At 39.3% G+C, this 24,764-nt stretch overlaps 2 protein-coding genes across 2 annotated transcripts in view; one reads left to right on the forward strand and one right to left on the reverse strand.

The window, feature by feature from the left end:
- LOC123973708 (coiled-coil domain-containing protein 138-like) overlaps positions 1 to 21,583 on the forward strand; it is a 45,489-nt gene extending 23,906 nt beyond the window's left edge. The window contains exon 16 of the mRNA XM_046053934.1: positions 21,564 to 21,583. The gene's annotated coding sequence lies outside the window, so the exon portion shown is untranslated. The remainder of the gene's footprint in view (positions 1 to 21,563) is intronic.
- edar (ectodysplasin A receptor) overlaps positions 10,630 to 24,764 on the reverse strand; it is a 37,039-nt gene continuing 22,904 nt past the window's right edge. Inside the window, exons 5-12 of the mRNA XM_046053937.1 lie at positions 24,427 to 24,512; positions 20,515 to 20,580; positions 20,303 to 20,428; positions 20,110 to 20,184; positions 17,169 to 17,241; positions 14,598 to 14,904; positions 14,420 to 14,483; positions 10,630 to 13,722 (exon numbers count right to left, since the gene is read on the reverse strand). Coding sequence (XP_045909893.1) covers positions 13,337 to 13,722; positions 14,420 to 14,483; positions 14,598 to 14,904; positions 17,169 to 17,241; positions 20,110 to 20,184; positions 20,303 to 20,428; positions 20,515 to 20,580; positions 24,427 to 24,512 — 1,183 coding nt within the window. The 3' untranslated portion in view covers positions 10,630 to 13,336. The remainder of the gene's footprint in view (positions 13,723 to 14,419; positions 14,484 to 14,597; positions 14,905 to 17,168; positions 17,242 to 20,109; positions 20,185 to 20,302; positions 20,429 to 20,514; positions 20,581 to 24,426; positions 24,513 to 24,764) is intronic.

The following is a 24,764-nucleotide window of genomic DNA, read 5'->3' on the forward strand; positions in this document are numbered from 1 at the left end:
GTTGTTGCCCCCCCCCCCCCCCCCCCTTAAATGAGTGTCATGCTTGCCAGTGGCCTTAATGGGTGTCTGATGTGCTCGGAGGAAGAGACGCTGAGACTGTGAAGCTTTTTAATGACTATAAACAAAAAGAACTGAAGGACATTAAGATCGAATTGCATATGAAATGCTGATATCCATATGTTTCGTATAAACATATTTGTTTGTTCCAGAGCATGGGTGGGTTGATCGTTGTAATGGTCTCAGGATGGGACACACTGGTGGTGTCTGTTAATAGAGGGGATTGGGCGGACTGGAACAATTACAGCTGATATTTAAAACGTGCTAGTTGAAAACCACTCGGAAGTGCTCGGCTGGTCTGAATTTGAAAGAGAATGTTTTAAAAGTCCCCTACAGTATCCAAATTCCTAAATTAATTTCATGTTAGGTATTGTGTGAAACAGTGTTCTGGTCAGGGTTCAAAGATAGTGAGTTTGATGAAATATTTGTTGGATATTGGATCACACATTTATTGTAGAATATCAGTTACACCATACTTGCACTGGTTGTCTATGCAGCTGCAGTGTTAATAAAGATTTTTATTATGCTTATTATTATGATATCAATTGATCTGTCAATTTTGGAAACTGTCTGCATTACAGTTATAGCAGATGAACTGGTTTAAGAGGAGACGTGGTGGTATTGGAGTTATATGAAAAATTACTATTGTACAGTCAAACTATGATGGAAAATATCATTATATATTATGATATTTACAGCCCCATCCATCCCTAAAACAACAGGGTTCCCACGCGTCTTGGAAAACCTGGAAAACAGTCAACTAATAAACACCTGGAAAATTAGGAAAAAAGTAACAGTGGTCCGACGGACGTGCATTTGGGCTCAAGACCACAGTGATTTTAGAAAGCTAAGGTTCATCAGATTTGTTGATAGGGAAAATTGTAGGCTATTATTTGTTCAGTTAATTCATAAGAAAAGCCAAGCATCGAACACAAAGGACTTTCCAAAAGAAAAACAAATCCAATATTAAAACACAAGATCACTTTGTCATTATTTCTATGCATGTAATAGATAGTTTCATAGATAAGTTATAGCCATAGACGGTATGTCTTTAAAATCAGACTTCCACAGAGAGGAACATATTGCTGTATGACGTGATCCCTGTTGTCATACCAGCTAGAACATCACTGAAAATGTCCTGGAAAAGTCCTGGAAAATGATTAGAACCCTGAATAGGGACGCAATGTAAACAAATGAACTGAACAAGTATTTTCTTAAGCCTTCTTTTTTTTTGTTTGTTTGCTTCCCATGTTCGAGAGTGAGCTTTATCTTATAGCTTAGCACATTTAATGATGTGGTATGTTATTAACCCAAATGACTTTAGTTTCTACCCACTTGTGTTATTATGTGGCACCAGAGAGCATGCAAGAACAATGTTATAAGTTCAGTTTATATATAAAATGACTGGAAAAAGATTTAATTTTAGTGCCCTTTTTTAAGATGATTGTGCTGTTGTAAATAAGTGGTATAATTTTAATCTCCACTGGGGGTGAAACTGTAAATCACTCTGATTAAGTTCGAGCCTAGCTTAAAATATTTTCTTGCTTACATTTTTACTACTCCACCAACTGTCAACAGCCACAAGCAGAGAAGATTGCGGAGGAGAGGATTTACATACATTTACATTCCTCATTGTGGTTATTTGTGAATTTTGTTACATCTGGATGATATCAAATGGAAACATCAGGCTTTATGATCAACAGCAGAGCACACAGCCACGTAAACACTCATCCTGTGACTCCCGTTCTTCACCAAGCCATGCAGGGTACACGTAATAAATTCACTAGGTCAAGATAATTTTATTATCAGCATCCATCTCTTCTGCCTCGGAGCACGTCGGCCTTCCGGATAGAGTACAAACTGATTGAGGACTGGAGCTCACTGTGAAGCCACCCATCGCTGTCTTTCTCTGTCAACTAATTTTTTGCTTTGGCAAAGCTATAATTTGGAGCTATTGAGCAGAGCAGTAACACATGACAGCCAATCATGGCTGCACCGTTCACTGGCACAAGTAATGTACTTAAGTAGAATGTTGAAGTACTTGTGCTTTACTTCTACTCTCCTACAATTCAGAGTGAAATGTATGTATGTACTTTTACGCTACATTTATATGACTGCTTTGGTTATGTTAAAGATTGAGATTTGTCTGTACATAAAATATGAAGAGCTTTTAAAATTATACTTTTTTGTAAATTAAACCTAACAATATATACAAGTACAGCTGAAATGATTAGTTAATTAAAAGAAACTTAATGGCAGCCAGTTAATTGAGTTATGTTTAATGTAAAAATGCCAAACATGTCATGGTTCAAGCTCCTCAAGCTGTAAGGAAAAATTTGCTGCTTTTCCTTGTAATTGTTTTAGTATTGATTTTTTTAAACAATGTTGAGGTTTGGACTGTTGGTTGGACAAAACAAACACTGAAAGTGTTGCTGTTTTCTGAAATGTTACAAACCAAATAATTTATCAAATCACTCATGAAAACAATCATCAGATTCGGGAAAATAAGTTGCAGTCCTATATAAAATAGTTACAAATCAGCTCTGTCTCACCCAACTACTTCAGTAAAATGCTGAATGCTCCAGTAATAATAATTTGTTATGATATATACAGTGGGGAGAACAAGTATTTGATACACTGCTGATTTTGCAGGTTTTCCTACTTACAAAGCATGTAGAGGTCTGTAATTTTTATCATAGGTACACTTCAACTGAGAGAGACGGAATCTAAAACAAAAATCCAGAAAATCACATTGTATGATTTTTAAATAATTTATTTGCATTTTATTGCATGACATAAGTATTTGATCACCTACCAACCAGTAAGAATTCCAGCTCTCACATATTTGTTAGTTCTTCTTTAAGAAGCCCTCCTGTTCTCTACTCGTTACCTTTATAAAAGACACCTGTCCACACTCAATCAAACAGACTCCAACCTCTCTACAATGGCCAAGACCAGAGAGCTGTGTAAGGACATCAGGGATAAAATTGTAGACCTGCACAAGGCTGGGATGGGCTACAGGACAATAGGCAAGCAGCTTGGAGAGAAGGCAACAACTGTTGGCGCAATTAGTAGAAAATGGAAGAAGTTCAAGATGACGGTCAATCTCCCTCGGTCTGGGGCTCCATGCAAGATCTCACCTCGCGGGGCATCAATGATCATGAGGAAGGTGAGGGATCAGCCCAGAACTACATGACAGGACCTGGTCAATGACCTCAAGAAAGCTGGGACCACAGTCTCAAAGAAAACCATTACCACTATGCCGTCATGGATTAAAATCCTGCAGCACACGCAAGGTCCCCCTGCTCAAGCCAGCGCATGTCCAGGCCCTTCTGAAGTTTGCCAATGAACATCTGGATGATCCAGAGGAGGAATGGGAGAAGGTCATGTGTTCTGATGAAACAAAAATAGAGCTTTATGGTCTAAACTCCACTCTCCGTGTTTGGAGGAAGAAGAAGAAGGATGAGTACAACCCCAAGAACACCATCCTAACCGTGAAGCATGGAGGTGGAAACATCATTCTTTGGGGATGCTTTTCTGCAAAGGGGACAGGACGACTGCACCGTATTGAGGGGGGGATGGATGGGGCCACGTATTGCGAAATCTTGGCCAACAACCTTCCATCAGTAAGCATTTTAGATGGGTCGTGGCTGGGTCTTCCAGCATGACAAAGACCCGAAACACACAGCCAGGGCAACTAAGGAGTAGCTCCGTAAGAACTACAGGAAACGTATGATCTCAAATATAAAGTTCTGCTTTTCTGATGTATCAAATACTTATGTCATGCAATAAAATGCAAATTAATCATCAGTAAATCATACAATATGATTTTCTGGATTTTTGTTTTAGATTCCGTCTCACAGTTGAAGTGTACCTATGATAAAAATTACAGACTACATGCTTTGTAAGTAGGAAAACCTTGTTCTCCCCACTGTAATAGTATTAATAGTTACAGGGGTCCTTTTTTCTTATTGACTACTTCTACTTTTGATACTTTAAGTACACTTTCATGATTATTTTTACATACTTTTACTTGTGTTTTTTTTGTTTGTTTGTTTTTTTAACTTTTACTCATTAAACATTCAATGTAGGACATTTACTTGTAATGAATACAGAAGGTTTAAGGGTTCGTTTACACACAGCAATGCAGTTTAAATGAACTTGGGGGCACTCAATTGTTGGAAGAGAAAATTGTCCTAATGTTAATGTTGTCCATGCTTTCCCTTATAAATCCAACTGTTCCTCTATATGCTGATCCCAGCCGGGCGCTGATTAAAGACGACCTTAAAGTGACTCTCTTCCTTTTAACACTCAGCTGGCTTGGCACATGGCAGTAAAAGGTGTGTAGTTTCCCCTTTTTTGAATAAGTCTAGTAAATTTGAATGTGTCAGCTACAGAGATATTAACGTCACAGCCTCAAAGTTCGCTTACTTGATTTATTTTTCCTGAACTTTTGACCATGTCCCCGTGGCCTACGTCAGTGAATGGAATTTGTTCAGGCAGCCTAGGATATAGCCAAAAGCTCCGGGAAAATGCTAGTTGGTGAACTTTGAGTTTTCAATATTTTTATTGTATTCATATAATTAATTTCTATTCTCGGGGTCGAAACTGAAAGTCCAGCCCTGAAACTCTTTGAATTACATTCTTATAATAGGATTCTGCAATTCACAACTTGCATCCATTTTTTTGTGTAATTAATGCTCTCCTTTTTATTAACAATCACCACAATAATAGTAAGAGCGGGAACGAGATAGTGAGTCACATTGTTACCAAAATACAGCTAATGCAGACTGCCTTGAGTTTTTAGGCTTCATGAGGGCAAAACAGTAGTAGTGCATTTAGGCAAAAATACAACTGAAACACACTGAATGGATGGACAGTTGAGACAGAGATTACAGTTTCTATGGAAGCTGAAGGAATCTACAAACTTCTAGGTTCTACTTTTCAAGCCTAAAGGCTGTGAGTGTACTCAAATAGATTTTGGATGAAGTATCTCTTTAACAGGGCTTTATTGTCTATGCCTACTCAAAGAACTGTCGACGGCTCGTTTATTTACTTCCATGACTTCAGTTAAGTCTGGTCTGCGCTGCAGTCGGCATAGCAGTGTCTGGTCTGTGTTCCCTAACACGCTAAACTCTGCCAATCTGCCCTGCACAGCATCACCCACACGACTTTATACACTGATCTTGATTTATGTTTGGGTTTCTCTAGTGGACCAAAAATTCAGATAATTACCCTAAAGAGTCGCCCCACTCTGGTCTGGCTGGTAAACCTCATTAAGTTGTTATTTGGTAGGTGGGAGGAGGCTGACAGGGGGAAACATTAGCGGTTCCACTTCAGCACAACCATAAAGTCAAGTCAATCAGCGATTCATCATGGCAGACCTCCAAATGTGTATTATTTCCACCAGCCGCAATATGCTTAAATATGCTGCCAGAGTAATGCAATAAGTACTTGGAGGGTCTGGAAGTATACCTGACTGTATATGAGCTAGTGTGGGAAGGAGTTGTGAGGGGAAGCAGCTGTCAGGGGTTATTTATGGTAGACCGGCCGGGATCGCCCTCATTTCCAAATCCTGTTTGTTTTAACTTCTTTTATTCTGTTTTTCTATCATTAAGGCTTGCATCTGATAACAATTTTATTGATGAAGTGTCAGTCCTGATTTAGGATTTCATTTCTTTCTACAGTACCAAAATTGGTTTTGTGTTTTCCAAAATGCCCTCTGTACAAAGTTCAGAAAAAGCCTACCAGAACATGTAAGCTTACTGATACAGTGTATCTCGTTTGCTTAATTTATACACAAACAGAAATTTATTGTTTTATGTGGAGGTACTAATTGTAACTATTTCTTTACGAATGTTTGCCCATTGCCCCAGCACGGGCTAGCTGTTTCCAGTCTTTATGCTATAAGCTAAGCTTTATGCCGGTCGCGTCCAGTCTCCAGCTTTGTACTTAACGCACAGACGTGAGAGAGGCACCGATCGCTTCATCTAACTCCTAGCCAGAAAACAAATTAGTGTATATCCAAAAATATCAAACTTTTCTTTCAGGTTCCATGTTGTTAGAAACTTCTTAAACCACTTCTACACCATAATATGATTCTTCGCTGTCAGTCAGTGTGCCGCAGTAGTTCTAAACACTTTTATTTTCAGCAAAATGTGACCCTGTGACAACCCGACCACGCAGCTGTGTGTTGGTTTGCGCACACTTCACTGCCTGCCTGCTGCTCTTCCATGTTTAGGAGAATACTCTGTTCTAACTCCTCTTTGACAAAGGATTTTTCAAGGAGGACTGCTCATCAAAATCAAAATCAAGGTCCTTGGCTAACAGAAATTGTATCAATAACTATTTGACAATGTATCAGTGTATTTTTTACGAAACTGCCCCTATGGCTGTTGAAGGCAATCCTTTCATACATGATGTCCACAGTGGACAGATATTTGGAAGCCATTGAAGTTATAGTACCATGTCCAAACCACCATGTGGTTACTGCATCATAATTTCAAAATAAGGGGAGATGCACCAAGTACCTCAGCAGTAACTGTAAAATGCTTTTATTATGAGAAAATCAGGCTGGTAAAAAAAAAGAATTCAACTAAAAAAAGATGTTAGACATCCATTTTCCAGATTTGAATGATTAATTTCTTGCACATTTTGTTCTGAGACTGAAAATCCATCTGTCCACTCCAGTGGACATTATGCTCCTAACGGTATATTCTGCCTATGTAGATTCTGCCTTATTTGATATAATTGACACTTGGATAACTTTATGTGTATTTATTCCCCTTTTTCTAACCTATATTGAGTTCCATTGAATCACTTTATGCCATTAATGCATTTTTTTTTCACCTGTTTGAAAGTAAAACATAAAAAAAAAAACTTTGTGATTTAATAATTAATGCATGAAAGGGTTAATTACTGAGAGTGCAAACACAGTTCATCCTGCTCTCCAGACAGACACAAACTTTCTGATCCAGACAGGTTATAGAAAATACACCTGACTGAGGTCTGGACAGTATTTGTACTGCTGCTGTTTGATGTGTTTGCAGGTGATTGACAGGGATGAGTGTGTGCATGTAGTTGTTGTGTAGAGGGTAAAATTGTTCCTGCCTGGCAGAGCTTTAATTAGTCTCAATGGATGGCACTCCTTGCCCTGAAGTGGCTCTCTATGGCTCCATCCTCCTCATTTAAAGTCAAGCCAAGCGCTTTAGATGCAAAAAAAACAAAAAAACACCCCGAAGACACAAAGACGCACACACTTCTGCATGTGTGGGTACCTACTCAATGTGTGTGTGTTATCAGACTAAAGGCTCGTCATTTGGGATAGATTATTTTTGGGAAAATTTGAGCATTTGAAACATGATGAGAGAAAGACCTCAATGCTGCCCTGATGCCCCACAGCAGCATTGCTGGCATTTCCACTGCCAGGCAGACCTTCTATGATCCAGACCTAAGATCCTCAGCCAGTACATATACACCTAATCATTTAGCTAAAGCCTTGGGAATCTTGGCACAGATACACACCAGCACATAGTGAAAGCCTGATGACAGAGCGGTGTGTTGAGGTGACAGATGCCACTGTAGTGGCTGATGCCTTGTTGGTGGAGGAAAAAGTCAAAGTCAAAAAGAGTGGCTGCAGCAGAGGAACAAAATTCCTCCGGGTTGAGAAAAGTGTTTTGTGTTTGTGCAGGTCAAGTTGCACCATTTACTAATCCTCAAGTATCTAAAAAATGTAGTTTTGTGTTATTCTTCAATGTTTGGTAACAGTAAATAAATAAAAAAATGTAGAAATACATAAAGCTGAGAAGTGGTTTGGCTTCCCGAACTCCTTCTCAACCTGCAGTAGCAAGCCAGTGGGAGAGATAAAAGAGTGAGAACTGATGCCTGAATGATGTTCTACTTATCTTGTCCTACAGTCGTTTTCCAATGAAATCATCTCTCATTTGATGAACTGTCTAGTTAATGTCACATTTGATGATCTATAATTAACTGCTGGAGCTTTTAAAGAACTGGACAATTTTGTGATTAGCGATTTTCCATTTGGTTTCTCTAAGCCATTAACAGCCCCTGTCAGTGTCAAGTAATGGCTGACAAATGACGACTATATGGGGTCATTTACGGGGATCTCTGACATGATGTATATGGCTTATTACATTTTTATATACACTGAACAAAATTATAAACGCATAACTTTTATTTTTGCCCCCATTCATCATGAGCTGAACTCAAAAATCTAAGACTAACTCTGTGTACACAAAAGAGCTGTTGCCCGTGAATTGAATTTCTCTATCATAAGCCGTCTCCAAAGGAATTTCAGAGGATTTGGCAGTACATCCAACTGACCTCACAACCGAAGACCACATATAACCACATCAGTCCAGGACCTCCACATCCAGCATCTTCACCTCCAAGATCATCTGAGACCAGCCACCTGGACAGCTGCTGTAATAAACAATTATTTGGTCTGTGGTATACTGGTTGTTGTATGAGAAGACCAAATAACAAGTTACAAGTTCTAAACATGTGCACCATTTTAATTGTTAAATTATGTATTATTATGTATATTGTGTAAATATGTTTAAAAGGTTTTTTCTGAGTTTCTGTATGAAAATATTTATTGATTTGAAATCCAGCTACTTTGTCCCATTGTTCACACTGTATGTTTCATGTTTTTTACCCTGATATTAAGAGTCTAGACTGTAAATGTTTTAATTTATTGGTAATTGGTATAATCAAGATAATATTTTAGTCTTGCTGCCAGTCTGGCTCTGTGGATGGCAGTGACAATCTGACAGTCGGTCAAACACTTTACTTTTGGTCCAGACTTTAATATTTCAACAGCCTTTGGATGGACTGCACTTTTCTTCTAGCGCCACCATGAGGTTGTCTTCTGCGGCTTTGGGTGAAATGTGAAGTTTGGCACCGATATTCATGTTGTCCTCACGATGAATTGTAAAAACTGTAGTGATTCTCTGACTTTTGATCCAGCACCATCAACAGGTCAAAACTGTAATTTGTCCAATACTTTATTACGAAATACCTGCCAAACTAATGACATTCTTTCCTCTTCGAGTTGTACTTTGTGTCTTGTCTTGATGAGCAAATATCTATGTAAACTAACATGGTGAACACAGTTAACATTTGCTAAACATCGGCATGTTAGCATGCTATTGTATTGTATTGCAGCGTTGTCATTTTGAGTATGTTAACATACAGATGTTAAAAGGACCACTGTGCCTGAGTACCAGTTGTGGACAGTAAATAAGTACATTTACTCACGCCTTTGGTGTGCGAGACCAGGGTTCAAATCCACTGTGAGACACCAATGTGTCCCTGAGCAAGACACTTAACCCCTAGTTGCTCCAGAGGCGTGCGACATATATAGTAATTGTAAGTCGCTTTGGATAAAAGCATCAGCTAAATTAATAAATGTAAATGTAATTAAGTACAAAGTTGAGGTACTTGTACTTTACTTGAGTATTTTCTTTTCATGCCACTTTCTACTTCTACTCCACTACATCTCAGAGGGAGATACTGTACTTTTTACTTCACTACATTTATCTGAAAGCTTTAGTTACTAGTTACTTTACAAAATAAGGTTTTTACACATTAAACATATGAAGACTGAGACATTTTAATTATTTTAATGTATTTGCAATAATTTTGAGCTTTGTAATGTACTGTCACTTTTGGGCTCTGGGTAATTGTGAAGGCATTTTTCACTGTTTTCAGAATTTCGAAAATCGATTAATGGAGAAAATATAGTTGCCCTCTCAAACAAAATATTTAAAAATGAGCTCCCCCTAAACAATTATAAAACAGTAAAATATTAGTAATATTTTCAAAGCAGGACTTGTATGTCTTCTTGTAACAGTGTTTTTACAATGTGGTATTAGTAATTTTGCCTGAATACTTCGTCCACCACTGACACACACATAACTAAGTAACATGAAATATTATTGAAAGGGCAACCTGTTTATAACGAATGCCATTAATAAATAGGAAAGTTTGCCTACTGTATTTTTAAATTCAGTTTGTCATAGCAGCGCCTGCCTTATATAACCATACTAATAGTACTTTTACTTTTGATACATAAGTGTTTTTAAAAGCAAGTACTTTTGTACTTTGACTCAAGTAGAAATTTAAATTGAAGACTTCTACTTTTAGTGGAGTAATATTTCGCTAGAGTGTCTGTACTTTTACTTAAGTACATGATTTATGTATTTTGTCAACCACGGCTAAGCCTCACAGAGCTGCTAGCCTGGCTGGTGTTCTTACAATGTAAGTAATGTGAAAGGTCTTTCATTCATACTTTTGCTGTATGTCCCACACGCAGTTTGTTTGTACTCTGTGGGTCCTGATGGTCCAATCCAGATTCACTTGTCTCAAACTGAATTCATTTAATCAGATATCAGCCAAGATGATAGTAATAACGATTTTATACCTACATCAGTCAGTTATCACATAATAATACAAATACCAAGCCATTTTTTCCATACATCTTTATTAATGTATACATTATGTACAATAATAAGTTATATATACAGTTATACTTTGGTTCTGTGATGAGTGTGTGTGTTTCTACATGTTCTACTGTGTTCTTTGAGTGTGCTACTGAGGTAAGTAATCCATTTTGGCTTCTGTATATCATCCTATCAGCGTAATATATGTCACACAAGTTTTTTGCCTGTCTGAAAACAGGGCTTGAGTCCATTTCAGTTCAATCCACCAAATTAGATTATTTACAATAGTTCAACAGCATAAAACATCATAAAAAATAACTAGTGAAACCTGTTTTCAATTTAATTTGATTTGATGAAGACAACACTGCTCTAAGAAGGCAGTATATTCAAATGGGAGCTTGTTATTTGCGTTGACAGGAGACATTAAAGAACAAAAAATATGAACACATGCTTGATAAACATGCACATTAATTAATTTAAAGTGCTGGAGTCCAGCCCCAGAGTTTGCACTGTAAAAAATGAACGAAAAAAAAAAAAGCAGTAGAGAAAGAACTTGGCAGCGAGTGATGTGTTTGATTTTGTGCAGAACAGTCATGGGACATTATACTGACAACATCAGACATGAGATAAAGATCAGTCCCATTCCCAAGAAATTAGATCAAAGCAAGTCTTGGCATTGCTTGTCAAAGTTGGCCTTTGGAGCTTACTGCTAAGTTTTGAAGCTTAACTGCTAGAGAAAGCAGGATGTTGACTGGCAGTATCGTATCTTTTATGAGCATTAACGTAACGCTCTTCCCAAAGTTTAACTTGATGCTTATCAGAGCCACCCTCGGTCTCTGTACGTACAACACTTAACCAGCTTCAGCTGCTTTTCAGAAAAGGACAACCCTCACAACCTGCATATTGTTCTCATTTGCCATATTGGTCCCATAGGGGAGTGGGGAGCTTGAATCCTGTCTGAGCATGACTGAGTCGACCACAAAAGCTGAGTAAGGTCAGACGTTATAGGATGACCGTAGCACTGCTTCCACCACAACCGGCTGCATTCTTGCATCGTTCACAGTGCAGCTACCCCAGGGGCAGTTAGTCATGCCTCTGCCGTGGCATCTCTCTTTTTAATGCAGGGTTTTACAGCTTTTCCACTGGGCTTTCAGTGGTTAAGTGGCCCTAAATGCTTAATTGGGTGCTGGAAATCACAGGCACTTTGCACCCGCTCTGTAAACCACAACACTTCAGCCTATTAGGGGCCCAGGGAGCCACACGCCAAATAATTAGGGTTGGCGGCAGCACTAGACCGCAGCATTGGGGTAAAAGGGGAATACGCGGGGAGAGGAAGAATTATGTGGAGGGTCACATACTGGGTCACTGCTGAGGAAGTAGTTGCAGTAAGAAAATATGTTGGGGAAGTGGATTTACATGTGTGTTTAAGCAGAAGACACACACTAAACTTTATCTATTGGTGAAGTACAATTGTTTCCACTCTTAACACACATATGGAAATCAATTAATAGAGCCGAGTAGTACTAAATAAACAACATTGCAGAATCTACCCTAAATTGACTTAAATAGGTTTAAGTCAATTGATTTACATAGGCAGTTTTAAGCATTCAGTTAAAAATACCAACATAATGTATGTAGGTAATTCTTTAAAAATGAAAATACTGTTCTGTAATGTTGACTACAGTTGTGTGTATGCTGGTGACATGACATGACAAGACACCAGTGTATCTCCAAATGCAAGTTCACTATTTTACCAGATGAAGGCCTATTTGATGGATGTTTTAGCATTTCCAGCTGGGCATAATGATTTTATTTTGAAAAAGGGAAGTTCATATCTACTGTCTTTCCTTTATGATGACAACACAGCCATAGGCGCAGTTATGAATGTTAACCGATGCTGCAGTCAAACCAGGTTACTTTCTTTATATGGAAACAAACATCTAATTCTGTCAGCTGCGGGTTTAACCAAATGATTTTGGTCCTGATAAGAAGGTTCAGTGAAAGGACAGCTAAGAAGGGATCCTAATTCCTTCCACTTACAATGCACTTGTACTGGTGTTCCTACAAGAAAGGCACTTAAAGGGATAAAAAGTGATTGTAATCCAATACACTTTTTGATTAATTCAGCGAATATTTCGTCACAGTTTGCTAGCCCTCCGTTTTATGTGTGCTCTGAAAAAAATCTGATTTTCCTACAAAGCCATGGCTCTGTAAATGAAACAGATAAAAAGTGGTGCAGACTTTCCCCACAACATTGTTCCACCAATCAGGTGGCGTTAGCGCTCGTGCACAGGAGTGAGGGGGGCAGTAGAAGAGAGAGTTCTATACTGTGAACTAGAAGGACAGATGGCCAAGAAACACTTCTGCAGAGGAGCTGCTCAGTGACCATTTCCATCAACACACCATTTGTGGGATTTTGTAAACAGCATACAAAACGTTGTATCAAAAGTTTTGAAAAAAGTGTTACGTCCAGCGCACAGTTAACCTACGTATTGTTTGCTAAAATTTTAGAAAGACAAAAATCTAATAAAAAGAAAACTAGTTTGGTTTAGTCTTTGTCAGAGGAGAAAATATCTGAATTAGCATACTAGAGAGTAATCTTAATCTTTGGTCTTTGATTTTTGTCTTTCTCAAACTCTGTAGCACTTCAGAAAGAGAACATTAAGGCCATATAAGGTATTACTAGATTCTTAATATTGACAACCCATAATCAGAAAAAAGGATTGTGCACAGGGAGGTCCACTGACATTCTTCATGTGATGGGGTAAGGTGTATACTGTATATGTGCTGTCCTCAGTCTCTGCGCCACTGCGTATTTAGACACTAGCACAGCGCTGGGATGGAGATGAGCACTGGGGTGGACAGACCAGCTGGCTGTGAAAACTGCTGATGCCCTGCCGTCCAGCTGCTGCCGACATCTCACTACTGCCCAGCACATCCGAGCAGAGTGACTCAACAGCGTCCAGCCTCTCGATCTGTACCAGACGGGTCAGAAGGTCGGGGATGCTATAGCCCGCCGTGCTCACTCTCTCAAAGAGCTGCAGGCCGTCGCTCATGCCACCGATCTCGTCGCGCTTCAGCCCAAAGCTCTCAGCCAGATGCCTCCATGTCTTCACCACAGCCGCCTCACTGCTGTAGGAGGAGCTCAGCATGCGGCTGGCCTTCTCCAGACAGTCGAAGGGAAGCTCTGTTGGACTCAGGCCTGGCGAGGGATAGAAGTGTTAGAACTGAGCACACAAACATAGTCAGTTATTTGAAGATTTAAATAAAATTTCATTTTTAGCCATGATTGTGGCTTGGATATAGATATAGGCAATGTCCACCAAAATGCTAAGCTAGCATTTAGATCAAAGCACCCAACTACAGAGCACTTGTGTGGCAGTAGACTATCATTCTAGTTGGTCCTTTGCTCACCTTCATATAATGATACTGTTAATCTTGATTCATACTTTATTCAAGGTTTTGAAGTAGTTTCATTATTTTATACCCATCCATCTGTATTCTCATTTATCTTTTGGTCTTTGTTCTGTCTCAATCTACTTTGCTGCTGCGATGATCCAGTTTCCCTGCACTAATGTTTGATTTTATTTGAAAATATGCCTCTTTAGGCATTATGGGGAAGTTATTTATTTTAAACAAACATATACATGCGCACACCTTTACCTCTTAAATAATGTTACTGATTAAGTCTGAATTTTGTTCACTTGTGAAAGAAGATGCCTCTGGAGAGGTTAATGCCTTCTTTCCAAAGCAGTTTCTCTTCATTTCTCACTTCAACACAGTTTATAAGTTCATCTCCACCAGAAAGAAGTCAAATGTCCCTACAGTACTGACATAAATTAAGTCTGATTCCAAAGCTTGCCTAGATGGATGTTTTCGTCTGTGAAAGAAAGGCTTACCCTCTGTCACATTGCAGGCTCTGGTGTACAGATCCAGGATCTTTTTCCTTCGGCTCTGTAGCATCTGTGTGGTAAAAGATAAATAACAACAATATGTGATTTCTAGAGTAAACTGAACTGAGGATCTGTAAGCATAGTCTTTTCTCCAGTAATGTCTTTTACAGATACATCCACCTACCCCAGGGGTTTTATTGTTGTTGTTGATTGCATTCACACTGTTGATATGGTTGACATTGCCGATGGGGTTGGGACTTGGGATGTTATTGGCCTGGCAGGCTGCAATGTTGGGGCTCCCATTGCAGGCTCTGTCGCGGTCCAAGAGGCCCAGAGAGAGCAGGGAGAGGTCGGGTTTGTTCCCCAGGTTAACAAGGCACAGGTTGTGGTTGTTGGTCTCGGCTGACCCTTGCTTCTCAGACGTCGCCTCCTCATCACTGTCAATGCTACGGCTCAACAGCTGCTCGTTCTCTGATGACGCGTCATTTTCACTGCACACACAAGCATGCACATATGTGGACTCATTTACATGTGAACATACTCATTGGTGTCCCATAAAACACTTAAAATGTGCACAGTTTCCTGCCAGTAATTTGGCCAAGCTCCTAGGCTGTAGCTAGATTCTTCCTACCTGTGGTCTTAGTGACAGATTGTGGTATTATTTTCCATTTAAAAACAACATATCAGACTTTTCTTTTGAAAAGTGAGAAATACACTGTTAGGTACGGTACACCTAGATCAAGGTTATAAAGGTCTGTTTTGTTTTGTTCTGTATGCCCCATCAGTGGATAGACTACATATTAGAAACATCTCTCAGTATAAATCAATACAATTCAATTACGCTGCATAGCTGGGTGTATACCCCTGATGTAACTTTTTTTATGTTCTTTTGAAAGTCACTTCCCTCACAATCTACTGCTTTGCACTCAGATATTCTGTAACCATGTGTGTGCAGTTTTGCAGTTATACTACATAATTAAATGAGTGACAGCTACTGCCCACACAATGATTTGTGTCTTTGCAAACTTAACAGGAACGTTGAGAAATGAAAATGAGCTGGAGAAGAATGCTGTTGTTGTTGTTGCCATAGCTGTTGATGTTTCTAAGCTGTTCCTGTGATTGACTGAAGTAGCCCTGCGTTTTACAACATGATACCATGTACTATCACTTTATTACCTGTCCTCTTCCTCCCTATCCCTGCTCTGGATTTTCTCCCAAAAACCGCCTTGTTGTCAGAGATGCTCACAGAATACCATTGTTTCGCAGTCCCGAGCTGTTTTCCTGAGCAAACACACAAAATGGCATTGTTTCCCGGACATCTAACACCCACTCTGGCAGCTAAAGCAGTGAGTTAGCACATCCTCTGGCATGCTGCTGTACCACACTGTTTACTGCTATTGATGCTGAGGTGTGTGTGTGTGTGTGTGTGTGTGTGTGTGTGTGTGTGTGTGTGTGTGTATCTCATCTATTCTCTAATTCACACCCCCTACAGCATATCCATCTAAGCATGTTCACTACCAGCACTTTGAGCACAATGGCTCACTGTAGGTGTGTGTGCAATACTGTATGCTATCATGCATTCCCACACTTCTCCCCACACATTAGCCACTAGCGCCCATAAAGCCGCATTGTCTGCACATCTAGGTGATGAGATGAATGCAGAAAGACGAAGGTGAGAAAACTGTCGTTCTTTTGTGCTTTCACCTGGTGGTGGTTTTAGTCCAGGAATAAATACCCCTCTCCGCTTTGACAACTACCCCCTCTTGCCTTCTCACTTTGCTAGGCTTCAGGGCTCATCTATGCTACACTCCCCCACCCAACCTCCCCAAACCCACCTCTGCCTGGTCCAAAGCCACATAATGGCTCTTTGCTTCATTTATAACAAACAAAAAAAATCCCTCAACTGACATGTGCATACGTATTCGCAGATACAGCAAAAAAAAAAAAAAAATGGGCCAGCAGCAATTATACTACTACTGCAGTGACTTGTTCTGTGGTGGCTTAATTATGGGCAGATGCTGAAAATTTTTAATTATAAAAGCTTCTTTCTGTTGCGCAAAGTCTCTGTGACCCCATAGAAATTAAACACACACACATTCGTAATGCACACTTAAGATAAGGAAAAGATAAGGACACAGTGGTGTATATAAGAGGCGAATATAAAATATTCTTCAGTACATGCACAGTTATGAAGCATAACACCCATTCACACATACCATTTATAGACATACAGAATTTCTGTGGTATTAAAATACTTGTGAATGGAAGGTACTCATTTTGGTTTTAAGCGCAAAACATGGTGGAGCAACCTGGAGTTATGTGATGAGAAAAAAAGTTAGAATACACCTTTATTACTTTGTGTTTAAATCCCTTTCAAAATCCCTTGCAAACCTCAGTAGAAAAAACCAACTGCTTGTCAATCAAAAGAAGGAAATATTTTTCTTGTCCATTGCGAGGCTTAGTTATTATCCTACACCTCACCCATCACCTTTACAACATGCCCATTGTCATAAATAAAGGTTCTTAGCCTCCACTGGGACTCTTGCTTTGTGTCCTTCATGGTTTGTACACTTAGCATTGCTTTGTGCATAGCATGTCAGTTTCAACCAAGTCCTATGTTCTGTTCTCCTGCTACACAGTGCATTAAGCTGTCTGGATTTAACCATTAATCACTGACAACCGTCTGGTCTTACTTTGTTCGACCAAATTAGTAGCAGTGTGATGAAGCTGTTTGTGAATCAGACATGTCGCTCACCTTTTCACCGTCTTCTGAGGTGGCGCTTTTAGTTTGTCAAAATCGTCTTTCTCTGAGTAGATCACCACATTGTCTGAGAGAGGGAGAGAAAGGATATGGAGGTATATACGTGATTTATTTTCTCACAAATACAGAATAAAAAAGAGATAAGGCAGTCATAGTAACGCTGCAAATATACTAAAATACTCAAAGGATGTTTATCCACCACCTGCCACTATTTCATATATGAAAAGAATGCCACAATATACTCAAACCTTTCCAAAAGGTTTGCTGGGTTAGTGTTGATATAAAGTACTCTCTTTTGCTGAACAGCGGCGACAAGTGGCAATTACAGGAACATTTCCATTCATTTTTCCGAGATTTTCTTGAGTCATGACACTGGTCAAGCTTTTACCGTTTATCTTATTTTGTTTGCTGTGTTTTGTTTTCTTTGCTCTTGTGAAAGTACTTTGTAACATTGTTTTGAAAAGTGTTCTATAAATAAAGATTATTATTATTACTATTATTATTACTTAAAAAGTTACACATTCTCACTTTAATTGATATGTCGCATGTAATTAACCAAACATCATTCAAAAAACAAACAACATATCTTCCACTAAAATGCATTGTGAGAATTTAATTTCTTGGAAATTTTTATGCAGTTATTGAAATACAGGTGTTGAACGAAGGGTTTTTTGTGGTCTCTTATCTTTTATCGCTAAGCAACACTGGATTCAACCTACACTTTTTGAATAGATGTTGGCATGAGTTGGAGTGCATAAAAGAGAACAGATTCCTGAGGCTAAAAGTATGTATCCCTCGAACAGAGGAGCTGCAGTTGGAGCGGTGTATTAAGTGATTACAGTGACTATTATGCTGAATTACACTTACATCATGGACACTGATAGGGATAGACAGCATAATGAGTGAATACCTAAGTGGAACAAATGCTGTGTCTGTGTGTGTGTGTGTGTGTGTGTGTGTGTGTGTGTGTGTGTGTGTGTGTGTGTGAGTGAGAGAGAGAGAGAGAGAGAGAGAGTGTAAATTTAAGCGTAGTGTCTTTCATCTCACAGACTTATTAACTCTGTGTCTACGTGAGTGACAGCTAGCTCCGGTAGAGCTCCGAGCAATGGGCTTCTCTCCCACACACACACACAGACATAGCAGTTTTCCAAAATCCATTCACACACACACACTCACACACAGTAACCTAACATTAAGTCACAATGCAGACATTTATTTTTTAATCGCACTCTAACTACTTTATCATGTTTCTTTTTGCTATTACATTATTAAGTAAGCGACCTCATTGTACCGCATAATGCATCTGTGGCCACAGATGCAGTAAGTGTGTGTACGTGTGTGTTCTCATCGACACCACATGTAAGTGGTTAGTCAGTCAGTCTGGGAGTGAAATTGAACAGAGCATCATTGTCAGGAGAAATGGCGCCTAAAGCAACGTATGGCTTTAGCTTTGGAAGCTTCACATTCCACCATGATGTACTCATCAAACTGCAGGTCTGTCAGCTTACACACACACACACACACGCACACACACACAGTACACAAGCACACACTTGCATTCGCAGACATTATGCTATAAATCATAAATATGCACATGCATAATAGACCGACGCATGGAGCCAAGGCTGTATTGACATTCAGATGTGATTCACTCAGATTTGATGGGATGATACGGTTTGTTTAATTTCATATCTAATATAGACTCAATCAGAATTGCATTGATTGTTGTTGGGCAGATCTTGACGTGATCTGAGAGTTCAAGTGTCCCATAATTCATACCTACTGTACATGCTGCTCCAGAGATAAGAGTACAATTCGGAAGGAAATGCTTCCCCCACTAGACTTTTTTCAGTGTGAAATAGTTCCAAACACATCTGCGAGCCACAGCTTTAATTTGAAAAAAAAAAAATCATTATCAGCTGAGCCCAAAGCACTACAGGGAAGTGTTGGATAATACATTTGCAGATATGGGCTCATACAGTGTTTGCGGTTAACAAATAAGAATCAAGGTTAGAGAGGATTATGCTGCAGGACTGAGTCAAATTATATACAGTGTTACTCTAATCACTGCTGGTTGGTATCTGTTCAACTGACTGTTAAGCAAATTGTGTGCGGTGTCACTGTGAATATTTTGGACTCATTTTATAGTTATTAAAGCTAAGGGTTGAGGAAAAGGCTAATTATAGTTTCTCTTGTTACTATTGTACTATATTATACTTGTATACTATTCAGAGTGTACTTTTAAGTAGTATAAACTGCCTCAGTTATTGAGTATATATTTTGTAGGCTTTCTTTTAGGAACTGTGCAACGTGCTAGTGAAGTTTATGGAAACATGGAAATGATCAGTTCCTGACTGATGGCCTGCTTATTTTAACAGATATGAAAACACTGAGAATGTTAGAGAAGAAAAAACCAGATGGTCTCTATGTAAACCATCTCTAATGTCACTAAATTGTTCATGCTTTACTTTGTTTTGCATTTTCCTATATAATTATAAGAAACTATTTCAAAATATTCTCTTGTACTTTAGATCTTACACTATGTACTCATGATCTTAATAAATTATCTATACAGCTACTTTTATTCTCAAGTATTGTTGAATTTTTTTGTCCCCCCTTGGTTTAACAATGAAAAAAAACCCAATACATACTGCCAAAAATGTGGATAATGTTAGAACTACGTATACAAGGATATGAATATCAAGATTACTTATGTTTCATATAAACATCACATTGAGAATATAATCAAAACCAGATCTTATAACCAGGATACCAGTATGCATCTGACGAGCTCATTGTTTTTACTGCAAGAGACTCCCAATTATGAGGCCAGAATACAGACTGTGGTGTGAGAGATACCAAACAGGAAACCTCTGAGAAGCTTAAATGCTGTGAGCTTATTAGTTATTCAGTTTGTGTTTGAGTCATGTCTCACCAGGGACATCTTTCTTGTCTTCCTGTTTGTTGGTCTGAGCTTCTACCGCCTTCACAACTTGCCCTGAACAACAAGCTGCAGACAGACACACACGAGGAACATCATAAAAACAAATGCCAACATTTAACATGAGAGTGTGAATGTATGCGTGTGTGTGTGTGTGTGTGTGTGTGTGTGTGTGTTTGTCTCTCACCATGGCCACTCGGTTTGGCCTTCAGGATGTAAAACATGATGATGAGGACGATGGCGATGGCCATGATGAAAATGGTTGACATGGCGATAATGAGAGCAGTTGCAAGGTGACCTTGTCCGGTGGAATCTGAAACATGGAGGCAGCGATGTAAAGTAATGTTAATGATGTGTGTATGTGAGAAAGGACAGCAGATAGTGTGTATTTGTGTGTACCTTTATGTGGATTAGGGAACACAGTAGTGCTGCCAGGGTTAATTTGAGGTTTTTCTGTTGGCCCACCTGTAAAACACACACACACAGACACACACACTGTCAATGCCAGTTCATTAACTCTGGATGTGTTAGTAAGCATATTTTCATCCTAGTGTTTGCTTAAATATGCCCAACCGTAGTTGCTCTCACAGGGGTAAAACATTCATACCTATGGTCAAATTCAAGTTTCCAATTTGAAAAGGCGCATCTTGTTACGTTAGGACAGAGCCAGGATAGCTGTGTCCACCGTTTCCAGTCTTTGTGCTAAGCTAAGCTAACCAGCTCCTGCATACTGTATTTACCCTACACATGTGACAGTGCTATCAATCTTCTCATTTAAATCTCTGCAAGAAGGTAAATAAACCTATTGCCAGTAATGTCAAACTATATTTTATAGTTGGATGACTGATGAACCCTTCCTTCCAGAGATTTTACAGATCGGTCGAAGGAGAAAGCGCAAGAAATACTATCCGGCTAGGTCTCTACAGAGGCGACATGCCATCAGTCACTTTTTATGGCATGTTTTGCTTTGGCCTTGTATTTTATTGCCAGTCCCTCCCCCCAATAGTTTTGCATGGCTTCATTTTGCAAGTAACATTTCAAAAAACAGCAGTCTGTCCTAAACTTTATCGCTCTCAGACCTCCTGCCGCAACAGTAAACCAAATGTTGTATTGGAGAGTGTGGATTCAGGGATGCAGCCGTCTGTCCAAAACTATTTCATTCTTTCTCTTCGCTTTCCATCGCTTCACTTTCCGACCCCAGTCGCCCCTTCTGTCTCTCTTTCTGGATTATTCATCAACTGGTTTTCCTCTTTCCTAATGGAGCTGTAAACTCCTGGCAGCTCATAAATCACCCCTTTTAATCAGTCATTTATTTCACCACGTTGATATACTGTAGACCTCTTTGGCATGTGCCCTGCCGCTTCCCGTGGTCTCAGAGCCTCATGTCATCACACATACACACATGCACGCACGCGCGCACACACATACACACACACACACACACATACACACACACACACACACACACTTGGGGTATGTGTTTACACTCTCTGGATTAGGATATGAGCCTGAACTGGAATTCTGTTTAGCGTCTTGTGGTTTCATCTCTTAATCATGTCTTGCGGGCTGAACACACACTGCTAAATTATCATTCTGCAGGGCAATGTGGGTACTCAGGTCCAAACCAACTGGGAGGCGCAGAATTACAAAGCATGGGGGATTTAAAAAAAATCAAAGCATTTTTGTTTGAGGTAAGAATTGTGATACCTCTGTAAGCAGGGATGAAGCGAAGGTTAACTTCTGATTCACTTCTGTGTGAAATCCATAAACGTGTGTCTGGTGTCTCCGTAGGTACATAGAGGGAAAATAAGAAGTGTTCTTACAGGTAGTGATGTGAATGATCTCTGATGAATGTGAAAAATCTTGAAGTGTTTAGATGTATTGGTGCCCACTTGGAAAATGGCAGCAAAAGTCAATAAAAATCCAAAGGCGACAGTAGAAGCTGAGCCATGCCTACAGACTCATAACGTCTGCCTGTCATAGAGCAGCATCGGCGCAAGCACTAACACGCTAATCATCTTTCTTTCTCATACGCACTGAAGTTTTAATTATCACAGGCACAGAGCTAGGCAGGAGCCAGGGTAATTTACAGATTACACGGCGAGTGTCAGCCTGCCTTCACCGTGAGCAAGTAGAACTCCCAGCTTTCAGCTTCTTTTCTATTTACTCTTGGGGGGGGCATTATGTTTAAGTTTTCATCTAAAGAGGGTTTAATTAAAATGTACTACAGCCTGACTTAACAGATAGGGAGAAATACAGAATGCTCTGTGTGATTGTATCTTTTATCCAGATTAATCACAATTACTTCAGATAACCATACTGCATTAACAGCTTGGTCTGATGAAATTTAAGTTAGAATTTGGAAAGGTTTTGCAGCTCCCTATCATTAATTGATAGAAGATGTAACACCTGTATCTGGTTCATCAAAGGCTATACATTGTCAGGTTATTCTTGTGAGAAACAATCCTCATCATCATTTTTTATTAAACATACTGGGTAGTAAGCAAGAACTAATAATGTTAGCTAAAAAGTATCTCAATAAATGATTAAAATCTTAAAGTGAATACTTTTTGGAAAATACTTTCATGTCTGTACGCTAAATGTGAAGATACAGGTAGCAGCAGGTTAAGTTATCTCAGCTTAGCATAACAATGGGGACAACAGGTAGCCTGGCTCTGTCCAGCGGTAACAAAAATCCACCTACCAGCACCTCTAAAGCTAACTAGTTAACGCATTATACTGTCTCCTGTTTGTTTGATCCACACAAATACCAAAGTGTAAAAACAACAATGTACCTTCAGACAGAGCCAGGCTTTGTGTTTTGAGTCTTTAAGCTAGGCTAATCTTATTTAGTTGTAGATGTATATTGAGAGTGGTATCAATCTTCTCATCTACCTCTCTGTAGGGATAAGCGTATTTCTCAGTCCAACTACTAAAAAAGATACTTGAATGTAAAATTATGTCAGCACCGTAAATTGCAATTCCCAGATGAGCTTTATGAATACAAGATGAAATTACTTGCCACACTGGCAATTTCTTTGTTGCGTTACATCATTCTATAATTTATCTTCAGAGCTTCATTCAATCACTCATTTCCATGCCTGGGAGAAACAATTAGGGTGCTGTTGAAAAGCAAGTGTTTATTCTTACACACACATATGCATGCACACACATATTCCTGTTTCTACTTCACACCCTCTCCTCTGCAGGCCTGGGGTGCTTTTTTCATTTTTCAAAACACTCATTAAATATGACACAATAACAATAACATTGATTTCCGGGCTCTTCAATTACACTCAAAGGCGGTTTTGAGCAATAATAGGCCCATAAATATAATTCCAATACTACGTATCAGTGAGGGTCACAAACACTGCGCAGATCCCATTGACGTTCTCTCATTTTTGGATCAATGGAATCTATTTGTCATATCTGGACAAACCCACAGAGGCCACCTCAGGACAGTGAAAATATCCGGCTCTCGCTCTGCAGTAAATGCTCATCTTGTATTGAAAGTATTATTTTCCTTTATCTGACTTGTTTTAAAATCACCACCTTATAGAAAATTACTTTAAATTTGAAATTACATTAGAAGTCTTGAAAGGTCTATTAATCTCATTGCTATGAAAGATTATTTTTAATCATTGTAAACAGTTATCCACAGTATCTAATTATATTCTAATAGATTGAGGTCTAATCTTTGTGTTGTTGAGCTGTCACTTGGCAATACTCATATGTTGTGTTGCAAGTGTGAAGAAAAGTTTATGAACTGCTGAGGCTGATAGTGAATGGGAAACGGAAAAATGGAGACAACCACTAGTAAATATTATTGTCCAGGGATGTGGTCTCAGCAACAGTTGGCGCCATGCATGCACACTCACACACACACACATGCATGTACACACAGTGTCAGGTATGCAGGGTAAGCTGCCAAACATCCCTCTGGAACCAGAAAAGCAGAGATGCAGGGAGGGAAGGGGGGTGTACAACTCCTTTGTGTCCAACAGCGAGGTCCTCTGACGGGGAGAACAGTGACCAGAGGGTCTGGGAGAACTCAGCACAACCTCTGACCTCCGATTGTTCCCTTAAACTAAGTCCAGGCTTTCAACATACAGTACATCCGCTTTTTGCACAACTTGTCCCCTTTTATTTCCTTTAATGTTTGCTAGCGGAAACCAGGTCTGATAAATGTTGAAAAAGAAAAGGGGTTCATAGTTTAAAAGAGAATAAAAAAAGATGTTGGGACAAAAGGTTGCAAGAAAGCAGGCGGAAGGACGGGAAGGAAAAGTGAAACTGTGAAGAGGTTGGTCTTACATTCTTTGGTATTGCGTGGTGCATTCTGGCAAGAGTGGCAAACCATTCCATAGATGTTCTTGGGTCTGTTTTCCAGCATGTAATACCTGGAAGACATAAAATACATCGGTATAAACCAGCAACTTGCTAGACTATATAATTAGTCTACTATAGACCTGGTTAGGCTTACTGGTAACTCAACTGCAAAAGATTTTTAAATAAATAATAACAACAATGTTTTAAACACTTGCAAGTAAGCACACTGGCAAACATGGCGTATACGTTATGTGGCACGCCTACCTTTTAGACACATGGTGTATAAGTATGGGGAACCAGCTGAGGTGAAAAGTTTGACTCCG

The sequence above is a fragment of the Micropterus dolomieu genome, linkage group LG07 (assembly GCF_021292245.1).
Source record: "Micropterus dolomieu isolate WLL.071019.BEF.003 ecotype Adirondacks linkage group LG07, ASM2129224v1, whole genome shotgun sequence".
Taxonomy (NCBI): Eukaryota; Metazoa; Chordata; class Actinopteri; order Centrarchiformes; family Centrarchidae; genus Micropterus; species Micropterus dolomieu.